This window comes from Ursus maritimus, unplaced genomic scaffold, assembly GCF_017311325.1.
Source record: "Ursus maritimus isolate PB19 unplaced genomic scaffold, ASM1731132v1 scaffold_7, whole genome shotgun sequence".
NCBI classification, from domain to species: domain Eukaryota; kingdom Metazoa; phylum Chordata; class Mammalia; order Carnivora; family Ursidae; genus Ursus; species Ursus maritimus.
The window spans coordinates 28319848-28346465 of NW_024426885.1; the positions used below are offsets into that span (position 1 = coordinate 28319848).

Below are 26618 nucleotides of genomic sequence, written 5' to 3' on the forward strand. Positions count from 1 at the left end.
TTAAAAATAAAAACAAAACAAAAAATTTTTAAAGGTCAAGGTATATGGAAAAATAAGGGGCTAGATCTCCCATTTCCACAAATGACTATATAAAATAATCTCCTTCTCAACAGTAGACCAGAGAGTAAAATAATAACCATGTGTCTAAACAGAAGGAAAGAAGTCCACTGAAAGAACTGTGTACATATGTTATCTGGCACATCTGGCATATCTGGCATAAGCAGCACGAAGCCCTATATGTAGGGCTGAGGTTTTTGTTGTTGCTGGCCAAGAATACAAAATAAAACTTTCTGGAAAAGGTTACTGTTACTTACCAAGAAAAAATATTTAAGCTAATAAAAAATACCTGATGCCTATGAGACTTTGAACATTCCAGAAGGACGAATTCTAAGGTTAAGGGAGTTCACTCCCATCCCATGACCATAGTAAGTGTGGAGGGGTCAGGAAGGTGTCGAAGGGGAGAAATCACAAACAAGAAGGGGTGTGACCTAAGTATAGCCACTGCCTCTTCCTCCTCCTCTTCTTCCAAAGAAGGAAGAGGGATCAGGTGGTAAGATCCTGGGCTAAACTACAAGGTCAAGTGGACACTGGACTGGTTGGGGTTGAAAAAACTGGTCTAAAGCAATGGAGACTGAACTTTGCAAGCAGCACCGACTATCACCAGGGAGCCAGGCAGTTACAGACAGAGCAGCATTCCTACCAGAGCCTTTCCTACTGGCCTCCAGGTACCTCATCACTCAGAGGAAGCTCCTACGACCCTTCTGTACCCTGTCTAGTGATCCAAATTTATCACCATCACCATTGCTTCTCAAGCAAAACTAACAGTCATTACAGCCATCTCAGATAGATATCGATCCCAAAGAAGCAAGTGACATGAAGCGTTGAACTACGGCTTGTGAAATAATGACGTGCGGGGGTGGCTCTGCTCTATTTTGAGCAAGGAGTCTTTTAGTGCCACCTGTCAACTCTGTGTGGTGTACCCACAGCCCAGCTTCAGACCAGGGAACGACAGACAACAATGCATAGAATCAGTCTTGCAACTCTCGTGCCACCCATTTTCGTGTGTTTTTCAGACCCTGCAGCTCACCTCTCAGGGAGAAGCCGCATGCCTGCTGTGCACAGGATGTAAAGGGGTGTCTCCTTGTGCTTCTTCACAGGCACATGAGCAGCAGCAAAGCTCAGCAGAGGACGGAGGTAATCACTGGCATGTTCCGGGGTGTCTGCCATTGCAGAGATTCCTTAAGTAAGACAAAATACTTTAAAAAGCAGATCACATTGACTCAGAAGACTGATACTCCATAAAGTTCTGCTTGAGGTCCTAAATGCTTATTTATTTGCAAGGATGGGAACAGCAATGAATGAGATATCCCTCCCATTATCGAGAATCTCAAGGAAAAAAAAGGTAGCTTTCCTTCTCCCTCTTCTCTCCTCTCTCATGCCTGCAGCAGATAAAAAGAGATTGACAATAAAATATATTCTGATTAGTACCTGGCTTGATTTTTTTAACGACTGGTTGGCTATTTCGGTCTCTCATCTGTTTGATGTCCAGCAAATCATGGGGGTTGCCATTATGTCTTGGCCAGAAATAAACAAAAATCCGGGAGCCACTGCTACCACAGTCCACAACAAGTCCATAATTTAGAGTTGGGTCTTCAGTGTTGGTTGCTTCAAGATCCCCTACTCGAGCCAAATACCTAAGCCAGACAAAAAGAGAAACTGGTATCAAGCATCCAGGTCCACAAAAGGCACCACCACTTTAATTCATTTGTCATGAGTCTTCATTAACTGTCCATATGTGCCAGCCACAAGGAACCATGCATCTTAAGAAATGAAACAACACTGATCATAGTTACTGATGTACAGATATGAGCCAACAGCTGGTCTGCTCGCCTAGAGGCCGCTGGAATCAGAGAACTAGAAGATTCCTCCATATTTGGGGGCAGTTCTGAAACTGGCTGGGGTACCAAATCTTTCGCCAACTTTAAAGAGCTTCTAGGCCTGAGTAAATAACTGGTTTTTGTTGTTATAAGCCACTAGGATTTGGGGCAGTTTGTTACACACACCAGTTAAATAAAAGAATTCTAATAATTTCTCTTCTATCTATCCTTTCTGTAAATAAAGAATACTTTGGAATGATTATCACTTAATATGTGTTTCTAGGTGGTAAAAATTTATGGGGCTTTTTGCTTTGTACTTCTTATTGGTAGACTTGCATTAATAAAAATGTATTTCATAAATACAATAATTATTCTTCTCTACAATCTTTTAAAGTATTTTGTAGTCATAAAAAGAATGTATATAAAGTATGTATAAACAATAACGATAAAACAATGCCTCTGTACCCAACACCCAGTTTAAAAAATAAAGCATTACACTGCTTTAAAAAAAAACCAAAAAGCTTCCAGGCCCTAGGACCTCAGTACTTTGTCTTGGGATTTTTTTCAGATTCTCATTACAAGATATTTATTTGGCTGACAGCAGAAAGATGAAACAAGTAAAGATGTTACCATCAAAACACCAAGGTTTGAGTCTCAGCTCTAGCCCTTTCTATGCTGTGTGACCTTCGGCAAGTTACCTAACTTCTCTCAGACTGTTTTCTCATCTGTAAAATAAGGGTATGGGGTCTCCGCCCTCAGAGAGACAACATATGCTGAGTGGTTAGCACAGCGCTGTGCTGTCACTGCTCTTGTTTTTACGCGATGAGTATTGGGAGAGCAAATAGTAGAAGACTCTCTAGAGAAAAGGGCTGAAAAGTCCAGAAGAAAAGGCAGCTAAGAGTTGGTAAAATGCTCCTGAGCTCTGAGGCTTTAATAAACATTAGAGCTCACTCAGAACCTGAGGGTCTGAAAAGTACAAACACTGCTGACTCCTCTTCAAAGGCTGCACTTGAAGAAGAGCCCAATGAGAATGGCTTTTAGCTTATCATATGGAAAAAGAGCTGTTTCTCGGTGCTAAGAATACATACTGCATGGCGGACAGATTACAATGTCTTGTAAATTCCTTTAAATTTGACTAAGTATTACTATAGGTTGAGCTAATAGTTGAATAAACGCTCTGAAAGCAATGCTGTGAATTTTTTCAAGTATCACAGCTAAACAACCTTCCTTATATCTGCCCTAGTCACCCAACACTGTATTTAGAGCTAATTCCTAGGTCCCCTAGACCCTTACAGAGAACCCCTCAGAACCAGGTTTTGTGAAGGGCATTCTTTTTTTAAGAAAGATTCAACATTACAAATACGAAAGGAGGTCACATATGTTTGGGGCCTTGAAGGGTAGGTATCATTAGCTCTGCAGGAAATCCACCTCTGATCAGACAATAAGCCACATGTCCCACCCCTCAGGACAATTTAGCTCATGTTTACTGCTGATTTCACATTGCTATGCAGACCACAAAGTTCGCTACTTTAGACAGAAAAGCAAACTTGACGAATAGATGAGCATGTAGAAACGGTTTTGAAAGAAAAAAAGTAGAGCTAAGTACCTTTCCCAACGTACAATGCAAAATAAGCAAAGAACATATATTTGAGCCCAATATAATGCTGTAAATTATTATATAGGATAGGGTCAGGTAAAACTTTTTTCTGGATCGGATATCAGACTGAGTTAAGGGAAATGAAGCAGGTGGTAAAAATCTGTTACACTGTAGTCAATTTACAGTCCCAAAGACTGTTCCACCACATACTTACCCATTCTCATCAAATGACTGGGCTGAACTGGGCTTATAATCCACAAACCAACTCATAACAGCTCAGTGCTATCACATGAAAGCTGGGAAGACATCTGGGTTCAAGTTACAGAACTTGTGCAAATACTGACCTCACAGGACACCACAGGCAAGATAAGCCATCTCTCGCCCAAAGTGACTTTTCATTTCTCATCATAGCAATCTTTCTACTTCATATGCTTCACAGATCTTTCTCTGCTTTCCCTCTCTAAAAAACCTCTCCTCTACTTTTCTCACTAGATTCTGGATCCCATTCCCTCCTGCTTAATGAATAACTTTTCTCCAGTTGTTGGCTCTCAAACGTCGTTTGGGGCTCAAGACCCTTTATATTCTTAAAAATTATTGGATCCAAAAGAGTTTTTGTATATGCGGGTTATATCTATTTATATTTACCATGTTAGAAAATAAAACAAAAATTTTTAGTATTTATTTATTAATTTAGATATAATAAACTCATTACATATTAATATATTTTATAAAAATAACTATTTTCTAAAACAAAAAAAAGAGCAGCACTGTCTCATGGTTTTGTGAATCTGTAAAGATTAGTAGAAGACAGCTAGATTCTCATATTTGCCTCTGTATTCATCTGTTACAATATGTTGTTTTGGTTAAAGTTTTTGAAAAAAATCCAGCTTCCCGGAGACATATTATTGGAAAGGGGAATATTTTAAGAGCCCATTTGGATCACTGTGCATATTCTTAATACTACACTAAAAATCAACAAGTAAAATTTCTTAAAGGTTAGTTGCAACGTGAAATCTAAAACCCTATCTAAGAATGTTTCATACTCTGTAAAGTTAACCATCGGTCTATCTTGCACTTCGAATGGCTTTTATCCCTGCATAATTTTGGAACATCCTATACTAGAAAATACTGGTTCACTGAGTTATGCATATCCTCCTAACATTGACACATTTCATTCTACAACATTAAAAAAAAAAACCCACCCACACATTCATTAGTATCACTACCAATATTATCAAAAAAGTCATTTAAGTATTGAGACGCTAGCAAACTCATAGTGGTAGATACAAATTTTCCAAACTGCTGATTTTCAGTTGAAAGCTCAAATTTCATCATTGACAATAAACACTGACAGTTGTTTTCCTTAAAGTGACAGGCTTTTACTTCATTCATTTTCAAGAAAATATCTATGAAATACCCAAGTCTGAAAACAATAGCTTTTCTGGCAGTCATTCTTTCAAGTAAAAATAATATTCCATGATAAAAGCAGTTCATAACCGAAACAATTGTCTAAGGGCTTTTCCTCAAGAAAACTCCAGTGGGCATCAGAAGTAGAATAGCAGGGAGATTACCGGGAGAAGGAAGGGAGGGGATAACAGAGGGGGAAAGGAACCATGAGAGACTATGGACTCCAGGAAACAAACTGAGGGTTTTGGAGGGCAGGGGGGTGGGGGGATGGGTTAGCCCTGTGATGGGTATTAAGGAGGGCATGTATTGCATGGAGCACTAGGTGTTACACGCAAACAATGAATCATGAAACACTACATCAAAAACTAAGGATGTACTGTATGGTGACTAACATATCATAATAATTTAAAAAATTGAAAAAAAAGTGCTTAATGTGTATTTCCAATTTTGTCACACAGAATATGAAAAGGATATTCTTAAATGGAACTGGAATTTTTTCCCCCATTACAACTATGTGACAATGATGACTACACTAACTAATAGTATAATTTGGTGCCTTCATCTTGATTTGCACTAAGGCACCTGCAGTTTTACCTACCCGTGGCTTTGCATCACTAGTGTAAATGTCAACTCAGTGGAAAAGGCAAAGAAACATCACAACAGCCACGAGGGCGAAGCAACATAAATATCCATGGACAGATAAATAAACGAAATGCAGTGTATACACAAAATGGAGTATTATTCAGCCTTAAAAGAGAAGGAAACTTTGTCACATGCTATAATATGGGTGAACCTTGAGAATATCATGCTAAATAAAACAAGCCAGTCACTAAAAGACAAATCATGCTAAATAAAACAAGCCAGTCACTAAAAGACAAATACTGTATGGTTCCACTTATATGAGAGTAAAGCAGCCATAATCATCAAAACAGAAAACAGAATAGCGGCTACCAGGGGTTGGCGTGGGGAGGGAGAAGAGGGAAGCCGTTGTTCAATGGGCATAGAATTCAGATTTGCAAGATGAACAAGTTCTGGAGCTGAATTAACAATGTGAATATCGTTAACACCACTGAACTGTATACTTAAAAGTGGTTGAGATGGTAAATTTTATGTTATGTGTTTCTTAGCAATTAAAAAAAGAGCAATTAACATCTTAGTAGATATTATGAAAACAGTTTTGGCCTAATTTTGACCTCATAGACCCTATGAAAAAGTCTCAGGAACTCCCAAGGGTCAGTAAACACTTTGACAACCACTGCTCTAACCTTCTTTTTCTCTGGAACATCCATCTGCTTCTCTACCTATTTCTCCCCCTTCCCTTCTTTGACATGGCTTCCCAGTTCTTAAGAAGCCTCCACTCGACAATGTGACTCTTGTAATATTCACAATGATTTGAAAAGGCCGCCTCCTTCTGTCTTAAAATGTGGAGTGTCATTATTCCCTCTAAGCAGCTTGTTTATATTCCGGTATGAGCCCCTAAGACTTCTTTCATATTTGTCTGTTCCATCTCTGCACTTAGACTATCAGTTTCTCAAGTGCCAACACCTTATCTGCAGTATCTCCAAACTGTCACAGTGTTCCTCACATTTCTCTGATATGTATCAACCAGTACTGACTCGTTTGGTCCTAAGATCTCACAACATAGAGCTGTGTGTTTGTTAACTCCTCTATGTCTTTGTTAGCTGTCTAGCTACACATACTCGACATCAACTGGTCTCCTTCTCAGAAAGTTCCAATGGCTTTTCAAAGCATCCTGTCATCCTCCTGGGTTCCTGTCAAGATAAGCAGCTCTAATTTGGGTGCAAGTCAACTTTGCTTTCTCTTCTCTTAGAAGTCTCCCTGTGTGCATTGGCAGAAAAAATGTCAGCTGACCTTTGAATACAAGAGTGAAAGCTAGGACCAGACAGCATGTATGTTACACTTCCCACTTGAGTCTTTGCCCAATGGTTGCAGTCAGCAGGAAGCCTCCATCTTTCTCATTATGCATACAAATGACTAACTGAAGAACAATTTTCCCTTTTGGGGAGTAATAATAACACCTCTTTCTGAAACTTTAACCTCTAATGATCTAATCAGGCTTCTTACACTTTGCAAACACCTGAGGGTCTTCCTCTGTCCAGGCTCCTGACATGAATGATCAATGGTCCTTTCTTGGATGTTTTCATTTGTGATTTGCCGCCCTGGACTTAGCCATCATGATCAATTACTTGCATTGCTGGACTCTCCTGCTTTGCTGATATTACACTAAATTAATCCCCAAAGAGGACCTAAAGTCCAAGAGAAAAGTTCCAAAAGCTATGGAATCCCTCACATCCACTTTCCCAGGAAAGATCTGACTCACTATCACACATATTTAACCCCCCTACATACATACACACACTGTTTCTATTTGAGAAACCTGATTTCCCTCTAATTACTGCTGGGTGAATGAAAAGAAAATTACTCACATATACATTACCCAAGGTAAAACTGGAAGACAGTGGCTTTCACTGCCATTACCCTGAAAACAACATTAGGGCAGTAACTGACCAAATCATTACCCAGCTTACAATCAACACTAAATATACCACTTCTAGAGTTCAAATAGAACGCAGTGATGCACCAAGAGTCCATTAAAGCAACCCCCCTCAGGATGGAGCTACCAGCTTTTTGCTGAATGTCATCATACTCTTTCAACTCCATTCAAGGCTCAGAACCAAATATAATGACTTTATAGGGAAGGTAGCTGTGCATGACTGATGATAGTAACACATGTGGAGGAAAGCATCTTGAAGATTATTGCTTATCTCCTAACAAGATCAATCAGAGCAGTCAGGAGCATTTATAATTGGAAGCTCTGCTTATAAACACTATAAACACCATTAAAGAACAAGTAAGTGAATAAATGAATAAATGTCAAAGAATGCAGGTAAATGCCTTCAGTTTCACCAGGAAAAATCTCTGAATTGTTCTATTATACATAAGAAACCTTAACTTCATCTGCTTATCTTAAAGTTTATCATTTTTATCCTAACTAAAAGTAATGTCTCTTTTCAACTTGCTTTAAACAGAACTGAAACTCCTAAGAAAGGCCAGCTCTGAGCCCACTGCTGACGCAGAACCTCTTATTCACAGTTATGCCCAGATGACAAAGGAACATGAAAGCACCACCTTTCTTTCGGGAGGGGGAGGAACAGAAGGAGAGGGAGAGAGGGAATCTTAAGCAGGCTCCACGCCCAGTGCGGAGCCTGACTCGGGGCTCGATCTCATGACCCTGAGCCAAAATCAAGAGTTGGATGCTTAACTGACTGAGCCACCCAGGAGCTTTGGCACCACATTTCAACAGCTACCAAGATATTCTTCAGAACAAAAGTCCACCAGATAAAAATTTCCTCTCTAATGAAGACAGTAGTGAGGCTACAAAAAAGTGAATACTACTAAACATTGAGGTTTAGAAGAAATTCATTGAATATACAGAACATTTAAGTAAGAACAGTTTACTATTTGTCTTGCACTGTATATACGTATACGTGCTAAAAGTGCCCCTTATGCTGAAAATTATTAATAAACTTTAACAATTTACCTAGGGCTAAAACTTTCCAACAGAACTCTCTGCTATGATGGAAATATTCCCCATCTGTCCAATAGGATAGCCACTAGCCACATGTGGCCAGTGAGCTGCAGAAATGTGACTAGTGCAAGTAAGGAACTGAATTTATTTTGTTTTAATTAATTTAAACTTAAATTAGCCACTGTGGCAAGTGGCTACCCTATTGGATACCACACCGTAAACAATAATATTTGTCGAATAAGTGAACAGATGAATGAATAAATAAATGTAAAATGTAAAATACGGATTAGTCTGATGAAGCTGTTGGAGCACTACTTACAGATAAAGAGTTGATTCAAACACACATCTAAGAAAAATTATTCTTAAAAATAGCTTTGCTGTGCGTGTAGGGATAGAGGGTATCTGGGAAACCTTTGTACTTCTGCTCAGTTTAGCTGTGAACCTAAAACTGCTCTAAAAAACAGTCTCTTAAAAACAGCTCTGGATTCTATCCTTACTGATACCTCATCACTCTCTAAATTTATCTTTTCTTAAATTCTAGTTCTGATGCAGACCTCCTGCTTTCTTCTTCCTGAAGCAATGTGGGTACATGTTCATAATAAACAAACAAATACAATAACTCTTCAGTTTTAAAACTATGGAGGGAAAACCCTTATGCAGGCTTCTAAAATCCTGGGTCACATTGCCTCAGAAGAGATATGTTAAGTTCCACCAATGGCTGAAAAAAATTCGAATTAAAATATTTTTTCAATACCAACTACTAATATAATTTCATCATGCGAATTGGAACAACTTAAGTTGGAAAGAATATGACTATATTACATGCCTGTAATAAAAAAAATCTCAACCATAAGCACTTGTCCTATTTTATTATAAACATGTTGAACTAAAGTATTTCCATCAATTCCTAGTTATTTGCTTAATCATCTTATCATCAGCTAGTGCTCACCAGTGTTTAAGCAACAGCAGCAACCAGGAAGAAAAAAATTCTGGAAGGAGTATTTTAAATGCAGATAACGCTGCCCATTATCCTCAGTGTATATCTACAGGGCAGAAAATGGAATTAGAGGACAGAAAAATCAAGATTATTTCAAATAAAAGACTCTCTCCTGCCTCACTGTCAAGATGTCAGCATATTATTTATTGACAACTGACATCAGTGTGCCCACATCTAATGACCAGCATACCCTTCCTACTACCACCATCTAATTTTCTGTTTACCTACTGTGTTCTGAGACAAGACAGAACCAAGTTAATTTAACACAGTGTGTAAAATAAAAGCAAACAGGTTCTATGGGAAAGACTATCTTATCAGTAAAGTACACGAGCTTTTAGTTCATGAACTTAATGATATCAACTAAAGTTACACATGGGCCTCTTCTGATTAATTTCTGATTCTCGACTGTGTACAGTTCCTGATTCTACACAGATGTACATAAACGATTATCTCATTGGGAAATAATTCTTCCTTCACATCAGCCTCCCTAACTAGATCATGAACTCCACTGAGTTCAGGAGCCACGTTTTATTCATCTTTGTACCTTAGTATCTACAACAGTGTCAAGCACCCAGCAAGCTCTCAATGAATGTTTGTTTCCGAAATGACTCACAGGGGCTGCCATGAGTGAAATGTAATGATATACAGTAATTTGTGGCAATATGCACATAACCTTTCGTTAAAGAACAGGAGCTCTAGGCTATATGGCTGCTGGCTGCTCAACCAGAGCATTACAGGGTGTCAGGACTTTGATAAGATAATCACACAGGCACAGTGTATTCCTTAGCGCTGCAGCTACGTTGCTGCAATTAAGTCAGCTTCAGTATTTATCAGATCTGGCCACTTGGGGTATAGCGGTAGAGGAGAATATCAGATCGCTCTACCTCCCACATATTCCTCAAATGCATTTACTTCTCTCCATTATCGCTGCTTCCACCCAAGTTCAGGCGACCATCATCTCTACTGGAGTATTCTAGTTCATCTCCCTCCCTTCATGTTTACTCCCCTCTAATCCCCTCTAATTCATTCTCCACAATGCCACTAAAGTGAGCTTTAAAAACAAATTCCAATCATATCACTCTTCAAAGCCTTTCAAAGCCTTCCTTCTGCCCTGAAGATAATGTCTAAACCCTCTCAGATGACTTAACAGGCTCAGCCCGATTTACCTCTCCAGCCACACAGCTCACCACTCACTCCCTAACTATCTTTATTCTCACCATATTAACCCACAGAGGATTCCATAATTAGACCATGATGTCTTCCGGTGGAAAACTGTGCTCAGGTGTGTCAAGAAAATCTCAATAAGCATTAAAAAAAACTGAAATTACGGATTTAGTTCTCTGAAGCTAACAGGCTGCTATGGTCAACTGCTGACAACTACAGTCATCTAAACAAATGTTCTTTCTTCAGAAAGAAAGAATGAAAAATACAAATGAAAAGTGCTGCTAGAGGAAAGGAAAGGTTGGAAACATAAACTTCTTGAGAAAAGGTACCAAAGTCTCCATGTCCTGGTGCCTATTATTATCCAGCACATAGTGGTTGCTCAATAAATGCTTGCTGAATGAATGAATGACCAAAATGAAGTGGAAATAAGAAATTCTGGGGCCAGAACAACCCAGAGATATTCAGGGGAATGGTCACGTGTCACAATTCTGACCAGAACAGACTGAAAGAAAGGGTTGCCGGGGGTTTCCAGGAAGGGCCTTCTTCATTCTTACACAAGAGCATAGAAGGCTTGTTTCTCTCCAGCAGGACATGAGTGAGGATGCATGTAGCCCCTACTGGCTACTGGCTGCTATTTTACAACCATTCAACAAGTTGACGCTGTGGAAAAGAGAGACAGATTCTCATCCTGACAGCCAACGTTGAACTTATGGTCCCTTTACCCCTGGACTTCTAGTTATGTGAGCCAATAAACTTTCTTTTTATTTAAGTCAGTTGGACCGTCACTTGCAGCCCAAAGTCTCCTCATACTGAGAAGCAACAAAGAGAAAGTCATGTTGATGATGAACACGACATGTCATCATTTCATTTTATAGCCTAATCACAAACTAACCTCAAAAAACAACAGCAAAATGAATCATTGTTATAAAGGAATACAGATCTTCCATATAACTGTTAAGGCACTGAAACTAAATCAAATAATTCAGATATATCCTCTGTAAAGAAAAAAGAGGTATTCCGCTCTCACTGAATGGAATTAACAGATTAGATTTATAAAAGAAAATACTAGTGAACTGGAAGACACAGCATATAAAATATCCAGAAAGAAACACAGAGAGAAAAAAGACTAGAAAAATAAAATGAATGAGCCGTGAGAAAGCTTTACATGGTTCAATATATATGTGATTGGAGACACTAAAGGAGAAGTGGAAGAGGTCAAGAAAAAATATTTGAAGAAATAATGGTCAAAATTTTTCTGAATTTGATTAAAAAGCATAAATCCATAGATTCAAGAATCAACAAATCACAAGCAAAAGAATCATGAAGAAAACTACACCAAGGCACATCATAATTGAATTGATTAAAACCAGAGATAAAATGTAAGAAGCAACCAGAAGAAACACACATGATGTACAGAGAACAAATCTAAGAATTACAGCAGACTTCTCCTCAGAAAGAATGCAATTCAGAAGACAGTGAAGCATCATTTCTAAAGTAATAAAAGAAAAAGAAAAAAAAAATCAACCTAGAGCTCCATACCCAATGAATATTTTCAAAGGAATGCAAAATTACTTTTTCAGTCATAAAAGTTGAAAGAACTCACCAACTACATACTCACACTACCAGAAATGTTAAAGGAATTCCTTTAGGCAAAATGAACATATAACAGATGGAAATATGAACTACAGTACAAGAGAATGAAGAGGCCCAGAAATGGGAAATATACCAGCCTTTATTTTTGAAATCTCTTTAAAAGACAAACATTTAAAGCAAAAATAATAAGAATATATGGTGGAGTTTATAACATATGTAGAAGGAAAATGTTTAACAATAGCAAAAACACCCAGGGGAAGAGATAAAGAGGTATGCGGGAAGAGGAATTATATTACTTCAAGGTAGTCTATGATAAGTTAAAAATGTATACTATAAGGGCGCCTGGGTGGCTCAGCCATTAAGCGTCTGCCTTCGGCTCTGGTCATGATCCCAGGGTTCTGGGATCGAACCCCACATCGGGTTCCCTGCTCGGCGGGAAGCCTGCTTCTCCCTCTCACACTCCCTTTGCTTGTGTTCCCTCTCTTGCTGTCTCTCTCTGTCAAATAAATGAATAAAATCTTTTTTAAAAAAATGTATGCTATAAACCCTAAGCCCTAAAGCAACCACTATAAAAAAATTAAAAAATTTAAAAACCCAGAGTTATATCTACTCAGCCAACAAAAGACATAATATGGAATATTAAAAATGTGAACTCAATTCAAAAGAAGGGAGAAGAAGAGGAAAAACAGAGGACAGATGTGACAAGCAGAAAACAAACAGCAAGACGGATTTAAGCCTAAGCATAATCAATAATCACATAAAATGCAAATAACCTAAACACTTCAAATAAAAGGCTGATATTGTCAGACTGGATAAAAAGCAGTTACTTATAAAAAGACTGGATAGATAGAAAACATAAAGACATAAAGGCTAAAACGAAAAGGATGGGAAAGCAACTATAATGATAACATTAATCAAAAGAAAGCTGAAGTAATTATATTAATACCAGATCAGATTTCAGAGCAAAGAATATAATCAAGGATAAAAAAAAGCCATTTAATAATGATAAAAGGGTTCATTCATCAAGAATACATAACAAACTTAAACATTTATGCATCCAATAAGTCAGCCCACCAAAACAAGAATATAGAAAGATGCCTTTCATGGTTAAAATGCACCATCAGCATTCCTGAATCAAAAGTGAACATCGCCAAAATGGGACTTAAGATCTTTACGTAATAAATGGCATGCAATTCTACAAATAAAAGTGCAGTATTCCCCAAAAGGGTCAAAGGTAGTAGTGTGTTAAATGTCAAAATATTTTATGACTTCAATGTCAAGTCTGTTCAAAGTGATCTAAAGCTGACTCACCTTTCATATTGCCTATCTCGTGGTAATGAAGCACCCCAATGTCGAAAGTCCATGATTAACATAAGTAAAAGGAGACAGGATACGAAAAAGAGTCCTAGGAATGCCACCCGCTGACGTGGAAATGGGCTCACTGTGGGCACAGTGAAGTACCAGGAGGCTGGGCAGAGGTAGGAAAAACTGATCCTGAAATGAGACAAACATTATTAGTAAGAAAAGTCTCTACAGTTGAGTGCTTAAAAGGGGTTTTTTAACTGGATTAAAGCCCTTCCTAATAAAGGCAAAATTTTATGTCGCCAGAAGTCTATAAATGTTCTCTTAGTCTCAAACTTTAGAAAAGAACCTATATGGTTCATGGTGCTTCTATAAACAGAAAAGCCCTATCTGCTCTCTTCCAAATGTCTGCACTTTTGGGTGTAATTCAAAGAATTAATCTCATGTTTATGAAAAGATCACCAGTCTCCCTGGTCAACCTTGTAACATTGTAGAATCAAAGCAACCACAACACTCCCATCAAGAATGATGTAAAAAAAATGGAGAGTCAGAATATTTATCCAATGAATTTTTAAAAATATTTTAATAAGTAATATGTGCACATGGTAAGAAAAAAAATCAGTTTGAAAGAACATATAGTGGAAAATGACCCTTTTGCCTTCACCCATCATTTCCCACTCAAAGGCAACCACTGGTACCCAATTCCTATGTATTTTCCCAGGGATATTGCATGTTTACAAAAGCATAAATGTATATCATATATGACAATATACATATGTGTATCGCCAGTCCTCTGGTTGTACACCATACCTACTGCTCTGCAGCTTTCCCCACTTACTCTATTTGACAACTGTTCCATTTGATACATATTGATCCACATTAATCTTTTCTGAAAGTTTCAGAGCATCGCAATGTATGGATACACATATTCAACTATGAAGTTCATATTCCATACTGATTCAAAGGACCTCACCCTATTTTGAAAGTCCATTAAAAAAAAATCTTTGTTTAACCTCCTCAAAAAGCACGTAGCCTCACTCAAATGGAAATCTGAAAGCACATTACATTTTAGCACTTTTCAGATCTCAGCAAGCACTCACTCCATCACCCTGGGGTTACGTGCCAGAGACTACAGTTGCGTCTGCCTTCAAAAAAAAAAAAAAAAAAAGTCACTTTGATCTTTGCATCCATCCGACCAAGCTGCAAAGTCCAGAAGCAGCACTAGGGCAAACCTCACTTGTAAAAACATCCCAGGGCTCCTCCTGCCACCCCCAACTGAGCCCCAAGCTGAGGAGAAAATGTGCAGCCTTACCTAGCCATGGGATTCCTTCAGTGGTCTCAGCGCCTGTCACCTCCTTTTCTTTTTGCCCTGAGAAAATGGTCTCCTTGTCTCAGGCATCTCCTAAGTCTGCAGCCTGTTAAGAGTTCGTTGGGTTTCAGGCTCACCTCCAGCAGTGCCCAGGGGGAAGGCCAAGGCGCCCACCCACTCCAGCTGCATCCGCTTTCCTTCCCGGGGCCCAGCTGACGCTAAGCCGACTCCCCGGGAGCCGGGCGTTCTCGAGGCACCGGCTCTCCCCAGGTGGCGGGGTGGGGGTACCCACTTCCCCTCCCCGCCTGCCCAGCTCCGCGGCCCTCCCGCGCTCGCACTCACAGGTCCAGCGGCCCGCAGGCTCCCTCCGCAACGTTTCGCTCCGTCCAGAGCGCTTCCCCCCGGCCTTTAGCCCAGCCGGAAAGAGGCCTGGGCGGGCGGCGGCGCCACGTCCCCAAGGAAACCGCAGGGAGCCAATGACTGACGGCAGACCGGCGGAGAGGCGCCCATCCTCCACCCAGCCCGGGCCGCCGGCGAACTAGCTCCGCCGGCTGCACGTTCGTTCTCCAGAGCGGCCAATCCCCAAGAGCGTTTGGCCTCTAATGCCCGCCCCGGGATTTCGAGTGCGTCCAATCCGGAAGGGCGTCGTGCCGCAGCTCCGCCTGGACGGGCCAGCGGTAGGCGCTCAGGTGAGCAGTGCGAAGCGGGGCAAGGGTGCCCTGCGCCGGCTGCCCTCTCGGCGGCGCGATTTCTCTGCTGGCTGCTTGCTAGGCTGCCGCTTACAGAACTGAGCGGCCCCGGGGGGTGAGTGTTAGAGTGGCCGCGAGAGAAGTGCATCCCTTGCCCACAACCTATCAGAGATATTGTATCCCCAACCCTGATCGCCAGAATCAAACCTTCCCTAGAGCCTCCCAGACTTATGCCCCGGCTTCCTTGTCTGTTCTGTTAGAGAAACATTAACGGGGGGCAATATCGTTTACCCCGAAGCGCTTATAGCTATTCGTTCAAGGTTCATTGAATGTCTACTGTGTGCCGGACGTGAGCCGCTGTGTCCCTGCCTTCCCAGACCTTACAGTAATACATACAAAGGTAATGTTTCCTTAATGTTTTTCTTCCTTGCTTAAGCCAGCCGTTTCTCTCATTTCAGGAGGGAGCCATTTGGACAGGATAAAGTCCAAGTCCTTACAAACGTGGCACATACATGGCGACCCAGGACCCGCCCATGCAGCATCTTCTGTTGCCCCTCACCTCCCTTACTATGCTTCTACAAGCACATCTGTGGCTTCTGCCCTCTTAGGCTTTCTTCATTCCGCCTCCTCCACCCTTCCATCTGCCTTGAATAGCCTTCCCTTCTCGGCCTCTTAGCCAAGCCAACTCATACTCATTCCTTACCGCTTAGCTTAGGGGTCACCTTCCCTGAAGACTTCCTTGACCTACAACCCCGTCATATATGCCTGTTGTTTCACTTACCATATTGAATTACAATTTATGTGTCTGTCTGTCGCAGTCAACAGAATATGCTTGAGGGCAGGGACTGTCTGCTTCCACAGCAATGCCAGGTACTGTCTGGAGCATACAATGCAGCTAATGTATGATAAATAAGTGAATGAATGTAGAAATAAATGAAGACCGCCCAAATGAGATTAAAAAAAAAAAAGAGCTATCTGTTCTACACCAGCTGTATAAAGGCAGTCAACCACTAACACTTACATCTGGCAGAGACCTAGACTGTCAGGGGAATGGGAAAGCTTAAACTGGAGGGAAGAAAAAAAAAAGGAAGGCTTCATGTATGCTCTGATTTGAGAGTATTAGCATAGGGAAGCTGGCAGTGGGCTTACAAGGAGCAGGGCGTCTTATATGATTGTTTGTGGGGAGACTATTTGGCTTTCTCTGGTTGGTCCTGAGTTAGAAGGCAGGGAAGCTCATAGTCAGTGACCAGTAGTGAGAGCTCTAGGCTGATTGCTGTAGAGGTCATGGGTCACAATTCTAACCATCATATATGGTCTGACATTGTCCAGTTTACATATTCAGGCTCTCCCGACTATTGTTCTTTTCCCCTCTCTTCCCCTCCCAGTCTGGGTGGGCTTCCTAACTTACTTTTCCATCGATTCTCAGTGTTCTTTTCTTCTTTGTCCTTCAATCCTTGCTCTGCTTCAGGTGTTATATTTTATCTGGGCCCCCAAAAATCACATAGGGTAGAATAGTTGCGTAAAGTTAGGATTAACTACAAGATTATACAAATATCAGGTGTTTATATTATTCCAGAGCCCAGTTCAGGTAGTCATGGGAAAACACAACAAATGTTTTGGAGTATATATATTTTTTAATTCTTGAGGTTGCTTGCCAACTGTGCAGTTCTGTCTAACCTATGTATATTTCAAACTCCAGTGGTCCACTAAACGGATGTTTTGGAGTGGAAATAGAATTCCTACTTACGTTTTAAATAGTACTTAATTCATTGATTTATTAACTATATTAACTTAGAGCTTGAAGGTGCATTGAAATATCTTCTAACTTACATTTCATAACTATACTGTTATAAAACAGAAAAGAAACCCATGTTTTAATCTAAACACCTAATTATACTTTCTTTGTCCATTGCATTTGGATAATACTTCCTTCAATAAGTCCATATGCATTCAGGAATTTGTAAAACATGATTCTTTCCAAAAGCCTGCAATGCTTATCTGATTAACATCTCACAGGGCTGAGTTCTGAGGTTTCCAGTCAGGAGGCCAAAAAAAGTAGGTTGAGATCATTTCCCCATCTCATTTGCTGTAAGTCTCAACATGTCGAAACAAATTACAGAAATCCATATTTCAAAACCTGTCTTTAACTGCTTTTCAAAGCCTTTTCAAAGACAATGTAATTGTCTACAATTACATTTACAATTTTCTCAAGAAGTCCTCAACTCTACCCAGCTCTGAACAAAATCAGCCATAGCAGCCCCATACTCGGTATCAGTTGTCTGTATCACTTTATTTCCCCCAGATCTCCTTCATTCCACACTCCATCCTGCCTTAACCTCTAAAGCAGTTGAAGTACTGTGGTCTTCACTCTTCTTTCCAAGTTTACTCACCTCCCTTCGTGTGCCTTGTAGGCACGTCCTTGTCCATGACAAAACTCATTGTCTGGCCACTCTTAACTTTATCCATCCTAACCTCCTCCATTCATATTCCCAGCTTTGGTCAACTACCCTGTGATTCACTCAAGAAGAAATTTGCAAGTCATTTTAGAATCTCTTCCTTCTACTTCCTTTCTGCTGTAGGGGAGCAAAATTTGCCACCCCCAAATGGGTCTCTTTTGCATGTGGATTATTTTAGGCTGATTATTTTAAACAAACAGAAGGCTCAGGAAGGCTCTTTCAAAATCCTCCCCTAACTGCCTATAAGAATTTGGGTAGAGGACAGTCTCCAGGAAGGGAGCTAGCACCACAAATAACTACAGTATAGTATGAACTAGGTTTGACAGACAGGGAAGAACTCAGCAAAGTCTGTTTATTAAAATTCCTCTCTGTGTCCCATTTTTTCTGTATGGATCAGCAAACATTTGTTTACCAAACATTTACTCTTTTTCATCTTCCTGTGAATTGTCCTCCTTCCCTTTGAAGTCCTAGCTCAGAATGGCATATAAGCCTCAATTGCCTGACTTCCTGTAGGCCTCTTAGTCTCACGGAACTCCCATCTGTATGTAATTAAATTTGATTTTCTCCTGTTAATCTGTCTCATGTCAATTTAATTCTTAGATCAACCAAGAGAATCTTGACGGGCATAGAAAATATTTTCCTTCCCAACACCTATTTCATCCAGTTAGTTACTAGTTGTTCTTAATTCAAGTTTCTAAAATCCTTTCCAAAATCTTCTGATGAAACCTTCTAGCTGGTGACCCTACCTCCAGACTCATGCCCCTCCTTAGTGCCCCTCCATTCTGATATAGTGAAATATAATTATGCTAATTCCTGTTTTAACATCCTCGTGGACCCCCATCCCAATCGGATATAGTTCAGATTCCTTGGTATGGTGTGGGAGATTCTGCTGACTGCCTACCCAAAAAGCCAACAATCTGTCTTCCACCTTTACTGTATCCCAATTTTATTCTTATAACCACACTGCTATGCTTGGCCATATGCTTAAAGAGTGCTAGGCTCCAACCCCAGCCCCAGAGAGTAAACTGTGATTGGTCTAAGTCAATCATGGTGTCCTGCTCCCTAACCAAATATTGAGCTGGGGCATATGACGCAATTCTAGCCAATGATACTGAAGGAAAGCCAGCTGTTGGGAGGAATGGGAGGAAGGGGGGAAGCATTTCTGGGAGAGGTTTCATCCAACTTAAAAAGAGTATAAAAAGTTTACATAATGAGTGTAAGAAGAGAAAGCCCCTTTTCTGCCTCCAGAAATAATCTTAAGGATATGATGCCTGGAGATGCTGTAGTCCTCTTACAACCATAGGGTGGGGGAGTCAGGGTGTGGGGGTGCGGGGAAGCCTAGCAATAACAGAATAGAAATACAGAAAAATTCTGGATCCTTGATAACATCATTAACATCAGTGCTAACTTAACCAACCCAGGAGCAGCCCTACCTATGGACTTATTATTTGAGATACTAAACTCATTACTGCTCTCATTTTTAAGTCCGTTGAAGCAGGTAGTTCTGTCACCTGTACTCTCCTAACTGATACATGTGGCTTCCAGTGCCTGATATGATCTAGCCCCCAACATCCTCTGAGCTCCCCAACATGTATTCTCACCCACAACCCTGACATATTTACAGTTCTCAGAATTAGGCCTTCTCTTCCCTCTGAGCCTTTGTACTTGCTATTACTTCTGCATAAATGACTTTCTTTCACTTCTTTACCAAATGAACTCCTGCTTATCCTTCCAAACTCAACTCACACATCACCTGTGAGCTCCCCTAGTCTGCCTAGGTGCTTCTTTTTCTCTGCTCTTGTAGCACTTAACTCATGTATGCTTCTATTAGGGCAAGAATAATTGTTTGAAAAGCTGGCAGCTTTGTGAGTGGACCAGGTACCAGTTGGCCTGGAAGGAAAAAGAATAGCTAGGTTTTGAACCTTGATGGGTATGTTTGGTCAAGGAAAGTGGGATCCCTGGGCTTAGCCTCAGTGGAAGAAGTTTAGACCAAGAAGACTGATTGCTCTGCCTAATAAAATACAGGATTTTGAGCATTCCCTCTAGAGCCTGGTAAGACAAAAAGACATGAAGGAAAAGAGGGACCTATGCAAGGTGCTAGCAGGCAAGACTATAGAGAACACCGCATGAGAGAGTTCCTGCATTATTTTTCTACAGTTGCATCACACATAACCCCAAAACTTGTCAGCTTAAAACAACAATAAGCATTATTATCTCCCAGTTCCCGTGGGTCAGGAGTTTGGGAGCAGCTCTGCTCAGGGTCTTTCATTAGATTGCAGTAAAGATGTCAGCTGGGGTTGTCTGACATCTTAACTGGGGCTAAAGGATATACTTCTCAGATGGCATGCTTGCACGCCTAGCAAGTGGATACTGCCTGTCGGTGGGAGGCCACAGTTCCTTTTCACATCATGGACTCTCCCAGGAATGCTTGAGTGTCTTCATGATATGGCAGCTGGCTTCTCCCAGAGCCATCTGAGAACAAGCACCAGGTGAAAACTCTATCCCTTTTATTTCCTAGCCTCAGAGGTCACACATCTTCACTTCTGCCACATATTATTTGTTAAAAGCCAGTCACTAACTCTCATCCCACTTTCAAGGGGATGGCAATTAGGCTTCACGTTTTGAAGGGAGAAGTATCAATTTGCAGACATTTTTATTTTTTATTTTATTTTTTTAAAGATTTTTAGTTATTTATTTGACAGAGAGACAGCCAGCGAGAGAGGGAACAGAAGCAGGGGGAGTGGGAGAGGAAGCAGGCTCCCAGCGGAGCAGGGAGCCCGATGTGGGGCTCGATCCCAGGACCCTGGGATCACACCCTAGGCTGAAGGAAGACGCTTAACGAATGAGCCACCCAGGTGCCCCTGCAGACATTTTTTAATCACCACAGTCCATAAGGTAAAGTGGTCAGGGAAATTTCAGATAATAGTATTGACTTCTAGGGTTCAGTTTTGAGTTCTGTGCTGTGTTATAATCCTCTCCACAACACCATACCTTCAGTAAAAGTCTGAAAACGTATAGCTGGCTTGGTAGATGGCTTTGAGAAGAAGTTTAATGCGTGGAAGTTTCCTGTGCCAGAGGATAAATATACTGTTCAGGTGAATGCAGAAGAAAAAGAAGATGTCAACAGTTGTGCTGAGTGTTTGTCTCTCTCAAATGCCAGGATTGAGGAATATAAAAAAGAGCTGGAGAAGATGAAGAACATAATTCCATTTGATCAGATGACCATTGAGGACCTGAACGAAGTCTTCCCAGAAACCAAATTAGACAAGAAGAAGTACCTCTATTGGCCTCACAAGCCAATTGAAAATTTATAAACTTGAGTTGGGGAGAAAGCTCTGACCCTCGTGTTATAAATGCTGGACATTAAAAATAATTATATGATAGAAAAGCAAGCAAACAATTCTTCCAATGATAAGTGGAAGAAATATTTAGATACTTAACAAAAAAGATATACAGATAGCAAATAAACACATGAGATATTCAACATCATTAGTGATGAGGAACATGCAGATTAAATAGACAAAGAGGGTATGTGGGTAGCTCAGTCAGTTAAGCGTTTGCCTTTGGCTCAGGTCATGATCCCAGGGTCCTGGGATCAAGCCCCACATCAGGCTCCCTGCTCAATGGGAGCCTGCTTCTCCCTCTCCTGCTCCCCATGCTTGTGTTCCCTCTCTCTGTCTGTATCTCTCTGTCAGGCAAATAAAATCTTAAAAAAAAAAAAAAAACTGTGAAACTACAAGGAGATGCTACTACATCCCGAATAGAATGGCTAGAATGAAAAAGACAGTAATTTGCCAAGAATGTGGTACCATGTGCTGCGATGTCATAAGGACCCTTAGCAGCTCTCTGGAGAAGCCCAAGTGGAGAGGAACTGAGGCCTCCTGCCATCAGGCAGTATCAACTTGACAGTTGTGTGAGTGAGTCATTGTGGAAGTGGATTCTCCAGCCCCAGTCAAGCCTTCATGTAACTGCAGCCCCTGCTGACATCTTGACTGGCACTTCATGAGATACGCCAACCCCTAACCATTCACCTAAACCACTATCATATATCTCACCTGCAGAAACTGATAATAAATGTTTATTGCTGTTTTAAGCCACTATGTTTTATAGTAATTTTTTTAAAAAGATTTTATTTATTTATTTGAGACACAGAGGGAAAGCGTACAAGCAGGGGGAACAACGGACAGAGGGAGAGGGAAAAACAGGCTCCCCCTGGAGCAGGGAGCCCCATGCAGGGCTCGATCCCAGGACCCTGGTATCATGACCCGAGCCAAAGGCAGACGCTCAATTGACTGAGCCACCCAGGTGCCCCTGTTTTATAGTAATTTGTCACAGAGCAGTAGATAACTAATCTACAACCGCATAGGATTAAAAGAAATAATATATACGTTGGCTGGCACATAGTAAGCCCTTCATAAAAGTTGGCTGTTATCATTGTTGTTGTGTAATGCATACATGGTTTGTTTTTTTTTTCACGAGCAACTGCAAGTTTCTTGCAAAGGAGGACTTCAGTTCATTCCTTTTTTTTTTTTCTTTTTGCACTCTCTGCCTCTCCTCATCCTTCTTAGCCCCTCAGCACAGTGCTGGGCACACATACAGGAGAAGCCCAGTAAGTAACTCAAAGGGAGGCAATGAAATCCAAAGGTGAAACAGTTTTACCTTTGTCACTATAAGGATAATTTTCCACTACGTAAAATATTTGATTTACCCCAGGCATTTACATTAACTAATGTAAATGCCTGGGCTTTTTAATGTTAGTTTGTAATGAGTAAGCTATAAAGGCAAGGAAGACTAAGGGGTGAAGAGAAAAGATTTGATTAATTAAAAGGAGATAAGAAACGAGCATCGAATAAGGCAGAAGACCAGGTAAGAGGGTCAGGGATGTGCCTGTATAAAAAAGAGTAAAAAAATGGGAATTGCACCCAGAGGACAGCCAGGAAAATCACACTGATACATCAGGGCTTCGGGGTTCATGGGTTGGAGACCCACAGCTGCGGCCATAATTTGTTGTTTGTTGGTAATCATGTTGTTCTTATTTTCAGTAATGTTTGTTGCCTCCATAACTGTAGCTAGTTACTTTGAGAATATATGCCATATTTATAAAGGATTCAATACCACAGAGCATTAAAAATACATCCTGTCTACTTAGATAAATAACCCAAGCCTCATCTCCTACTGATAGCTTATCTTCTTTGTATGTCACGGACAACAGACCATTACATTCTTTGATAATATTCAAGGGAAGTTTTGTAATTCCAGCCACTTTACTTAAGAAATTAAAGATACTTAAATCTACTGTTTATGATATGAAGTTCATACAATAATTGAGGACACATATGACATGGACCTGAAGTAAGGATATTTTTGTTCGGAGAAAAGCAGGCTTATTTGTGAGATATTTAGAGCACATTTCGTGCTCTAGTCTAGCAAAGGACCGTGACTAGTCATGGTTTCGTGGTCAGCAGTTAGGTGACATATTGCCAGCGATTTCTGTCATAGCTGGAAGGGTGGTCAAAAAGGAAAAACAGGTAATAATAATTGTAATGATAGTAATAGCGATCAACCTTTGTCAGGTTCTAACTACATGACTGATATTAGAGTAACAGCTTTATTCTTTTTCTGATAGAATCCTGAAACAATCCAAGAAAACACATGCTACTATCATTTTACGGATGAGGTAACTGAAGCTTAGGTCAAGTTATGGAACTTCAGCTTCTCCTTATTTTCTGACAGTCATGACCAAGGTAAAGTCAGGATGAGTCAGAGATAAGGCTCTTGTTTCTAACTTTAAAAAAAAAATCATTTTAACTAACTCTATTTTGGTGGTTTATTACCTTGATCTAGAAAGACAGCAGACTGTGGTTAAGTTTTCAGACCAGTGTTTGAAGCTTGGTTTCATCACTTACTAACTATGTGGCCTTGAAGAAGTTATATTCATTTAAGCTCATTTTCTTATCCATAAAATAAGAATAATGACTCAACTTCCAGGGTTGCTGCCCTCAATCTTTCTTTGAAGCCAAAGTGACCTTTCCAAAACACAAAATTGACCATGTTATCTCACTTCAACCTAAAATTCCACAATGGGATCCCATTTTTCGTAAGATATACACTGATTCCCTTAACATGACTTCAGAGCCTCCCATGGTGTGGCCCCCACTCGCTCCCAGACTTATCTCAAAACTATGCTTCCCCTAGCCCTGAATCACTGGCCCAATCCTCTCATGACAGGACTTTTGCAATATGGTGTTCTCCTTGTCCAGAAGGCTTTGCCTCCCTTACGCCCTTTACCACCCCCATCTGACTTAGCTTAATTAACTGTCCATATCTTTAAGATCTTATTTCAAAGGTGATTTTTTAATAAACTCTTACAAAGTAGTGGCACGGGCTTTTTCCAGTCCTGGCTCCTGAACTCACTGTAGGGCCTTCCAAGAGTGCTTCCCAAAATTAATGCCAAGATTAGGACAGGGATGAGTTTTGCTAGCACCCTGTAAGGTGGTGTCCCTGGTTACAATTGCCAGGACACTGGGAGGGTTAGGCCTTGGTTTGGAGGGAGGCAGTGAAAGAACTGGAACTCACTGGATGAGTTATTGCCACCACTCAAGGGGAGACATAGTAGCTCAGGCCCAAGATCCTTCAATGTCTCTTAATCAAATAAATGTTACCAAGTACTTACAGAGTTTGAAGTACAATGCTATTCTGAAGATATAAAGGTGCAGGGGGAAAAAGAAAGTAAAAAGATGCTCCCTGCCCTGATGGGGCTTACCATCTACTAGTAATACAGACGTTAATGAAATAATTTTCTAAACATATGCAAAATTATAACTAAGCTCTACAAAGTAGAGGACCTGAAGCATGTGATGGGGGAACTGATCACTCTGGGACATCAGGGAAATAATGACTGAACTGGAATCTGAAAACAATTGTTTTCAGTAAGTAAGGGGTGCCTGGGTGGCTCAGTCGGTTAAGCATCTGACTCTTGGTCTGAGCTCGGGTCTTGATCTTGGAGTCATGAGTTTGGGCTCCGAGTTGGGCTCCATGCTGGGTGGACAGCCTACTTTAAAAAAAAAGTAAAATTTTATTGTCCTGTACCTCTTAATAGATGGATGGGGCTTTTAGAACATTTTAGATTACATCATGGATCATTAGATGACTGCCATCTCTTGATAGAGTGGGATGGAGTGCATCACCAATTCTTGTCCTATTTTTTGTTATTATAGGTAAGTACCAAGTAACCTTTTTATACAAATAAGTGAATACAAGACAAAACAAAAACAAATAAGTGAATGAATGGAGTTTTGCCAAATGTTTGTCACAATTTTTCCATCTCCTTAAATTTTGTTAAAGAATTAGGAACCGTCTCATTTGCAAAAGGATGTGTTACTCATTTAAGTAATCATTGTTTCAGTCTCTGGAAGCGACACCAAAGTCAAGTGACTATTAGTTGTTCTTGTTCCTCTCTCACTTAAAGCTATTCTGGTTTTGGAGCCAAACCCCACAAAACTGGTTGTGTTTCATAATTTTTCTTGTTGATTGTAAACAAAGACCTATTTCAATTATTTAGGTCATATTAAAGTAACTTCAGGAGACCTTTCAGATGGGTAGAAATTGGTATAGTAAAAATATTATATACAGGTTTGTAATTTCAAGATTTAAACAGTTTAAAATTACACATTTGACAGAATTGGAAGAACATGTCACTATCTGAGAAGGAGATATTCTAATTAACTGAAATGGTTTCCTCACATTCAAGACATTATATCTTGAATTATGTTTGGGGTACAGTTTGTTTTACCAGGTACATAAGTAGATGCTATTTAGAGTGCAGTTTTAGGGGCTCCTGGGTGGCTCAGTCAGTTAAGCATCTGACTCTTGATTTCAGCTCAGGTCATGATCCAGGGTCATGATCTTAGGGTCCTGAGATAGAGCCCCATGTCTGCTTGAGGTTTTCTTTCTCTCCCTCTGCTTCTCCCCCTGCTCATGCCCCCCCCTTCTCTCTCTCAAATAAATAAATAAATAAAATCTTAAAAAAAAAATAAGGGTGCAGTTTTACTTTGTGGAAATAAACAGCAAAAAAGAAGAAAAGGTATTATATGATTAACTGGTAGGTGCAGGGCTTACAAAAAGGTGTAAAAATAATTTTTGGGGGCATTATTTCCAGAATTTACGTGTTCCTGTCAAAGTAATAAGGATATGCTAGGAATGTATAAATGAGGATGAAAATGAGTGGCAGTAAGGAGACTGGTGCCCAGTAAGAGTGACTACGATATTTTCTTCCTGTGTCTGTTTCAGCTCAATTTGAGTATCAATTGAACAGAAACTTTCTACTAGACAAGAAACAGTGAAGCAAAGTAATTTTTCTGGATTTTTGCCTGTGAGTCAGAGGTGAGATTATGTTTGTTCCTTAGATCGAAGTTAGTAATGTTCCTTGTTTTGGATTTTTTTCTTTCACAAACAAGATCCTTTAGGAGAAACTTTAAGAGACAAGAATGGTGAGAAACTTTAAGAGACAAGACAGTAACTACCCCCCCCCAAAATAGATGTGCAAAGGGTTACCGTTTATTGCTTAAAGGATGATGAAACTGGAGTCCAAAAGAAGATACTCTTCAGCGTCTCTTGATTAGACCTCCTGGTGTGTTAAGAACAGCTTTATTGAGATATAATTTATACACCATAAAAT

At 40.2% G+C, this 26618-nt stretch overlaps 1 protein-coding gene across 1 annotated transcript in view; it reads right to left on the reverse strand.

Annotated features, from left to right (window-relative positions):
- The window catches only part of ENTPD7 (ectonucleoside triphosphate diphosphohydrolase 7), a 39787-nt gene extending 24462 nt beyond the window's left edge, over nucleotides 1-15325 (reverse strand). Inside the window, exons 1-5 of the mRNA XM_008705310.2 lie at nucleotides 15139-15325; nucleotides 14800-14902; nucleotides 13497-13679; nucleotides 1489-1694; nucleotides 1088-1238 (exon numbers count right to left, since the gene is read on the reverse strand). Coding sequence (XP_008703532.1) covers nucleotides 1088-1238; nucleotides 1489-1694; nucleotides 13497-13679; nucleotides 14800-14807 — 548 coding nt within the window. The 5' untranslated portion in view covers nucleotides 14808-14902; nucleotides 15139-15325. The remainder of the gene's footprint in view (nucleotides 1-1087; nucleotides 1239-1488; nucleotides 1695-13496; nucleotides 13680-14799; nucleotides 14903-15138) is intronic.
- Between the last annotated feature and the right edge of the window lie 11293 nt (nucleotides 15326-26618).